General features: G+C 28.6%; 1 protein-coding gene across 1 annotated transcript; it reads right to left on the bottom strand.

The window, feature by feature from the left end:
* Positions 1-849: 849 nt before the first annotated feature.
* LOC108459291 (uncharacterized) lies at positions 850-1233 on the bottom strand. Its single transcript, XM_017758636.2, has one exon. The coding sequence runs from the start codon at positions 1217-1219 to the stop codon at positions 857-859; it is 363 nt and encodes a 120-aa protein (XP_017614125.1). The 5' UTR covers positions 1220-1233; the 3' UTR covers positions 850-856.
* Positions 1234-8560: the final 7327 nt, after the last annotated feature.

Below are 8560 nucleotides of genomic sequence, written 5' to 3'. Positions count from 1 at the left end.
CTCTAAGTATATAGAAATATAAATAAAACATCGATAGTAAATTTACCTATGGTTGTGAGAAATATAGTAATTCCATTATACGAATATGATAATCTCTTCGTGAATTTAATTTTGACTCGTATGGTGAAAATTTATATTTATATAATGTGTGTTTATAAGTTTTAAAATTTTAAATAAAAAATTTAAATATATTCGAACTTATCATACTCACGTTATTTTTATTGCTACAATAAAAAATGTCAATCGAATTAAATCTTGAATCATCTCATTAATTAATTTAAAATTATTTATGTTGTATGAATATAAACTAAAAGGTATGTATTATCACCATGCTCAAAAGGAAAAAATATATGTATTACCAAAATGAATATTTCAATAAAAATAATATTATTTAATCATTGGTTAGGTTTATTTTAGGGTTTGATAAGAAGAAGGAAATTGGAAATTATTGACAAGGAAAATGTTGTTTACTACACTACTTTAAGATGTAGAAAAATTCCATTGTACATGTAACACTGTTCTGTATATCATGATCTAATCAAATTCAGACTAAAAGAAGATTTCTTAAACCCTAATTAAGAAATCAAAACTAAAATTCTAGATACTCCATTAAAATGATCTTCAAGCTTTCCTATGCTTAAAACTGCCTTTCTTTAAAAACTACCTGTCATTTACAATTAGAAAGGAGAAGAAAAAAAAAACTATATATAATTTCAGAAAGGAATTAAGTTTTCTCAGCAACCAAACAGCTCAAGAAAAAAGAAAAGGAAAAAGCAAAAAGAAAAGAAAAGAACGTTTAAAAGATAAACCAAGAAGAAATGAAACCTTGATAGCGTGATTGATTTAGGTTGCTTCATTACAAGGCCTTTTTAACGCTGTTCTTGCCGCTGAGAGGGGAGGAAGGCAAGATCGGCTTCGAAACAAGAACCAGTTTGAGACGGCGTCGTGTGTTTTCAGTAAAAATTCCGCCACCGCCACCATTGACGTCTCCTCCAAAAACAACTTGGTTCTTATTAATCGCTTTATCGCCGGCAGCGATGAAATCTTGGCCGAGATGCGAATCTTCCTGTCTAATTCTCAAAACCTGACTATGAAGTACTCTGTCTAGTTTCTTCTTCATCTGTAACACCACCGACCTAGGGGACTCCAACTCCGCCTCCTCCGTCGATGAATCTCCACTCTCAACCTCCGTAAGCGGAAGCTCCTCCTTGGGCTCCATGGATCGAGACAAGGGTCGTTGTTGATGTGATTTGGCGGGGAGGAATTTATAGGGAAGATGAAAACGGTGCGTTGGCGAGCATCACGTGGTGGATTGAAAAGACATGTGGTGAAAGAGACAGGTTTTAAAGGTTCAAAAACCGTTAGCCCCATTTTTAGTAGCCATTGGAGATTTTTAGGGGCTCTTTTTACTTGCCACCTCACTTCTTATTTGCCACCTCATCACCTTAACATTTTCTTTTTCTGTCTAAAGAAAAAATAATATAAAATTAGATTATCTTACACCCCTTAATTGGGGACAGAAAATAAAATCAGATTATCTATATTATTATTTAAAGTTTTAATTGTGTTAATACTATAAAACTAAAGCTTTATTTTTATTGTTTTTCATACATTTTTATTTTATTATACATAATTTATTATCTTCATCAATTGTATATATTAATAAGCTTAAGTTTAAATAAGTTTAAATAACAATTAAAATTTCACGTATATAATTATATTAAATTAAAGTTTATGTATACAATTATACATTAAATCAAAATTTATGTATAATTTTGAGATTTAACCGAGATTAATTTAAGATGTACTCAAACTTAGTACCATTCATATAATAGTATTTTCAAGCATTTGTTCATAATTTCTTGCAACGTAATGCATTTGTTCATAATTAGATGATCTTTGAAGCAAATTAGATGATGTTTAACTTTGAATATCAAATCAAGGATTCCTCGGAGGCAAATAGTAGTCGAAATTTCAGCACCCCTTTTTAAAACATCAGTATTAGTGAGGTGGATCGACCCACCATATATCGTTCGCCAGTGCCATCTCTGCAAACGCTGGAACCTCCTCCACCAGGTAAATCCCTCCTTCGTTCTTGATCCCTTCTTTGGTAAGTAGGTGTGAAATGGAACATCAACATAAATATGAAATGGAAAAAAAATTATAGGTATCGAAATCAATGGAAAAATGTTAGAGAAGTTTTAAATTAATTGCAAAATCACCATATCAATGGAAAGAGAGATTTTAGTTTAAGGAATCCTGGAACTTAAAAAAAAAAGTAATTAAGCTTGGTTTTTTCTATAGTGGTCACATGTGGTAAAAAATAAAAATAAAATTAAAATCAATAAATATTATATTAAATATTATATAAAAATATAAAGATTATAAAATATAGAAAAACGTTTAAAATTTAGAAAAAAAGATTATTAAAAAATAAAAAATTATAGAAATGTATTAGAAATATGCAAAATATAGAAAATTTATTAAAAATGTAAGAATAATTGTAAAAAATTAGAAAATTTAAAGTTATTATCTCCACCACATGTACGACGTGGTTGTGATAAATAGTGAGAAATTGATAAAAATGACTAAAATCAATAAAAATATATGGATAAATATTAAAAATTTAAAAAAATTATAAAAATATCACAAATATAAAAACTATTAAAAGTAGGAGTGAGTAAAACTCAATTTGATTAAAAAATATTGAATTTTGAATTAATTGAATAGTTATTCAAGTCTTTCGAGTTCACTTTACTAAGTAATTCGTGTTTCGAGTTTAAGTCGTATAACACTCCAAAATTAGGGGTTAGAAAAATTAAGGTTTGCTGGTTGGATTAGTGGCTCGAATGGATTTTTAAGTTTTATTTTTGCGTTCTAGAGTAAGAATAAGCCTATTGATTCAGTGGTAAAACTTTAACTTACCTTTAGATGTTGTATTTGAGTCCCTTAGTGTGTTTTAGTAAGAAATATTTCTGTTTTTAGTTTCAACTTTTAAAAGAAAATAAAAAAAATCTGATGTACATTTTATTTTATTTAGATTTTATTTGTTTTGATTTTTGATTTTTGATTTTTGATTTTTGAAAAAAAAAAATTCCAAAAGTGTCTCTCACGTTCCTCCACTCTCTCTCACGTTGGTTTCCCCTCTCTTCCAAAATTTCAGATTTGGATTTTTGTTTTCTTCTTTCTCTTTTGTTTCTCAATTTTTCTCTTTTTGGTTTCCACGGTATTGTTGATTGCCGCTCTCAAAGGTTTCGTTTGTTTCCCCTATTCTTCATTCAATCAAGGATTTGAAACGGGCATAGTGTAAGTGTTGTTTGCTTGAGTTTTAGAGAAACTTTTATTCGATTTTTGTAGTGTTGTTATGATGGAATTCTTATAGATTTTGTACGTATGTGATATTAAGTTTTCAGACGGTAGTGTAAAGGTGAATCGGTCATTCTTTGGTGCTTGGAATTGAATTTTCAAGTGTGTGTTCTTAAACATTTGTAAATAGGGATCGGTTTAATGTTGAAATTTGTGTTTTGCAGCAGATTTGGGTGTGGTTTTTGGACCACACAGGCAACCACACGGTCGTGTGTCGCTTAAAAAGTTAGGGTAATTTCTTGTCACATGGCTTGGAGTGGGTCACATGGGTTGGCCACATGGCTGTGTGACCCTTGTTGAAAAATTTGTTAATCACACACGGGCGTGTTCCTCAGTCACACGAGCATGTCATTCAACCACACGATTGTGTCTCCCTTGCTTCAAAATTGTGTAATTTTGTCACATGGGGTCAGTGAGTTACACGGCCGTGTATCTTAGTCACACAGGTGTGTCCCTCAGCCACACGGTCGTGTACCCTGCCACACGGTCTAGACCCTTCCACACGACCTAGTCACACAGTTGTGTTGTCCAGTTTTTACAATTTTCACTCTTTATTTATAAATTGACTCATTTTGGTCCTTGAGTAATCCATTGCTTGTTTAAGTCTCTGTAGGAGTGTTTGAAACGTTATTACTGTTCGAGGGAGGTCTAGTAATAGAGTATTACTGTTTGAATTTATTTGCGCATATGAATTCATATGATTTAATTTTTTTATTTGCGTAAGTGCTTGAGTTTACTAGAAAATTGTGTACAATGTCACTTTTTCTACTTTGTAACTGCACATGATTATGTCTGATTTTGATTCTACTAATCTGAGCTGCTTGTCAGTATCATTGTTGATTAAGGAAATTAAAAATGAGCTTATCCGATTTTGTAAATCTGTATGCATGGTACTGTTTGCATCTATATTTGAGTTTGGGATTTGTTTAAAGAGAAGGAAGATTGATTTGACAGTATTAATTCATTATTAAAATATGGCGGTAAAACCACAATCATATTAGTAGATTGACTGCATAATAACTCGAATGACAAATGACCACAATAAGATGTACTCGGTTGGATGAGTCCACCATAACTCAAATATTGGTGTGTAGAGGTTGGAAAGGGTTAGGAAACCCTATTTGGTGTGTGACGGATAGTTGAAGATGGTGTGTAGAGGTTGGATAAGTTAGTATTGGGATGGATGCATTTGTACATGAATTGCACTTAACATATAACTGTCTGATTATGATTTGATCTCGACTTTAGTATGTTTGAGCAACTTCACATGAATATGATTTTCATATCTGTTAAGAGTTGTTATATTATGATACGCTAATCTGATATAATCTCTGTTATCGAATTGTTTATGGTAACTGTAAATCTTAGTTAACTCTTCAACCTGTCTAATTACGTTTGTCTAAGACTCACACTAAGCTTTCGCAGCTCACTCCCTTAATGTTTCCCTTTTCAGGTAATACACATGGTTAAGTATTGGACTCGGCACACCAAAGGTCTCGAAAACGACACATTTTGATTTTTTAATAAAGTCTCTATATGTTTTAATAAGCTGTTTTTATTTGGACTGTAAATAAATTTTATGAACGGTGGTATAAGTTTGGACTTGAATTTTGTGAAAAGCTATGGGTTTTCGGTTTGAAATTAAATTGGTGTTTAAATGTATAAATTTTTTTTTTTTAAAGTAAGAATATGGATTCTTGAGAGTATGATGTTTAAATAAACACTCAAATTATAAAATGTTACTCTTATAAATTTCGAATTTTGGTTATAAAACGGTTTTTTGCTCCAATGATGCTTTTGTAATTTCGAGCAACAATTTGTTTAATCTGAAATGGTTGTAAAGCAATTTAGGAGATATCAATTTGGTTAACTTAATTTTAACCACAATTGAATCACTGTTTGTTAGACGTAAAATAAGTTATTATCGAATTTTTATTAATCATGAAAAGAAAGTGGTTTTCGAAAAAAATTCAAAATTTTTATCATCGTTTTGTTTTGAGACACTTCGGTGGTCAATGTGACCTCCATAATCTGGTAAAAAATTTTAAGCTGAGTTTTGGTGTGTTATAAGTCGAGTTAAATTTTACAATTCGAATAATTCGAATAATGATTGGTGTAAATACTCCTTTGTTCCTTGTCAATTTTGAAAATAAGTTAATTGATCTCTTTCAACAAAATTACAAAAAATAATTTTCAAAAATTAAAAATAATTTTTAAAATTAAAATTTTTATAAGAAATCTAAAATTTATATTTTCTAAAAATTATAAATTTAAAGATTATATAAAGAAGATTAAATTTATTTATTTTTAAACAATAATTTTGGAAGCTAAATAAATTAATTAATAATTCAAGTTTATCATAATAAAATTTCTTTTTTTTCTTCTTTTTTTGAATTTTTTTAAAAATATATGGCTCCAAATTTGACATGTTTAATTTTTTATTTAACTCAAAAATTTCACTCGATTTGAATTTCATTTTATTGACTTGATTAAAAAATTTCAAATTGAGTTAGGATGATAAAACATGACTCGCCAACTTGATTAACTCAAAAATTTTTCCCTCGATTAAGTCAAATGCTCACCCCTAATTAAAAGTATAAAAATATAAAAATTTATTAAAATGAAAAATAAAAATATAACATATAGAAAAATTATAAAAGATAGAAATATTTAAAAATAATAAAAAAATCATAAAATTGTTAAACATATAAAAATTATAATTTAGTCATCTGAAACATAAGAAATAGTGACATCATCTAAATGACATGAGATTACTCTCCTGTCGCGATCATTTTCTAAGTTATTCAATGGTGGGCCAAGCTTGATAGGCTTCAGTCTAAGTCCTTTGAAATCGTAAATGTTAGAGAAGAAGTCGGAAACAAGCATTATGAGACCTAGACTGAAGCCTATCAAGCCTACCTTGGTGTTGAAAAAGATCATAGTGTAGAAGTAATCACGAGCCATTTAGACAATGCCACTATTTTTTATGATTGAGATGGTTAAGTTATAATTATTCTATATATTCTTTTATAAATTTTCTATATTTTTATATTTTATCTTAATTTTAATATTTTAAATAATTATTTAGAATTATTTATATTTTATACATTTTCTAAAATTTTAATATATTTTAATATTTATAATTTTTAATGATTCTAATAATTCTTTATTATTTTTTTACCATGTTTCATAATCATGGCATGATACATGGTGGAAATAATAACTTTAAATTTTAAAAATTTTTGCAGCTTTTTTATATTTTATAATAATATTTTCTGTATTTTTAATAATTTTATCTAAATTTTTAATCTTACAATTTTATTATATTTAACTTTAGGTTGAGATTGTATCAATTTTTGGTTTTGATTTCTTAAAACTTAGGCCTTCTTATTGGATTTAAATCATTTCAGATTTTGGTAATTTTAATTTGATTTTTTGAGTTACAATTTTTCTTTTTAAATTTTTATTAAATTATATTTACTCAATTCAAATTTAATTTTAAAAATTATAACAACATGAATAGTAAATCAAATAAATTTAAACATGAATTACAAGTCAAGGTCATCCTGTTATTTTTGTTTGATTCCAAATTCAGTCAAACTGTTAGGGCTTGCTTTGAAAGATAGACTTGATAATAGTCTATCCAATGCCATCATAGGATATATAAAAGGAATAATATAAATTTTGACCTCTGAACTTGACAATTATGTTCTTTTTGGTATTTATATTTTTTCTGTTCAATTTGGTATCTAAATTTGAAAACTACATCCATTTTGGTCCTTAAATTTGAAAAATATAAAAGTTTGATGATGTGACACTTTGGGTTTGTACCACATCATCACTTGAAAATTAACAAATTTATATGAAAATTTAGGTAATTACATGGGTACAATCATAGAATGTCATATGTAGTATTCTAATAATCAGACTAGTAATTGAACCAATCAAAACACTGGTTTCTAATTCAATCGGTTTGATCGATTCAATTGGTAAACCATCAATAAATATATAAATAATTAAAAATTCATATTTTTAAAAATAAAAATTTTATTAAATCGATTTAACCTAATTTTTGCTCAATTTTCTAATTTTACCAATTTCAAGTAGTTTTCGATTCAATCGATTAAACCTTTTGTTTAGACCAGTATACTAATCATTGCTCGATCCAATATATTCTATTGGCCAATCCAATTTTGTCCCAAGAATACTGGCCACATCATCAAATCTTGGCGAAATCCAAATTCAGAAACCAAAATGAGTCTAATTGCTATGTTTAGGTACCAAAGTGAAAAAAAAAAACCAAAATGAACTTAATTTTTAAATTCGGAGCCAAAATTTTAAGTTTTCAAACCTACATAAGTATTATCCTTATATTTCAGTAATTTGGATGACAAGATTTTAAAATTTTCAGAGAAATGTTAGACAAAATTCAAATTAATTACAAAATGAACGAATTAATGGAAAGGAAAATTCAAGATTTTTTAAGCTAAAGTTGAATTAAATTTTACAACTTGAATAATTCGAATAGCAAAATAATGTAAATATTTTTTGATCCTTATCCATTTCTAAAATGAGCAGGCTAGTCATAAAAAATCAAAATAGTACTCAAAATGTTTATAAAAAATACAAAATTTAATAAAAAATATAGAAAATTGCAAAAACTAAATATTATCTAAACTTCTAAAAAATTCTTTAAAATTATATAAAAGTTAAATTATATATGGTGTAGACCCAATTTTTAGCCCAGGCCCATATATATACAAAAATAAAATAAATAACAGGCCTAATTTACAGAACCAAAATACAGGGGCCCAATAGGCCCAAAGTTTTAGGGTTTCAACCAAAGAAACCCTAGCTCTGCCCTCGCGCCGCAAGTCACCCCAGCGCTACAAGCCCTTCGCGCCGTGCGCCGCATTACTCGCTCTTCCGCGTCGTACGCTGTTCCGCCATGCCACGTCATTGATACACTCGCACACGTACCTGCAATCAGTTGTAAAAATCGGCTATAAAGCTAAATCAAAGCAAATGTAAAAGGGACCTTTTTTTTTTTCCTTTCTTTTCAAGAGAAACGGGTTATGATTTTTGAATACAAAAAACAAAAGAAAATCAATAAAGATCAGCAAGAATACTCCAAAGGTGATTGTAGCGACGTAAATAATTACTTGATCGCTAATTGTGGCGATTTATAAAAAAC

Source organism: Gossypium arboreum, chromosome 9 (genome assembly GCF_025698485.1).
Source record: "Gossypium arboreum isolate Shixiya-1 chromosome 9, ASM2569848v2, whole genome shotgun sequence".
Classification (NCBI taxonomy): domain Eukaryota; kingdom Viridiplantae; phylum Streptophyta; class Magnoliopsida; order Malvales; family Malvaceae; genus Gossypium; species Gossypium arboreum.
Note: the sequence above shows the minus strand (reverse complement) of the source record. Positions and strands in the feature narration are given on the sequence as shown.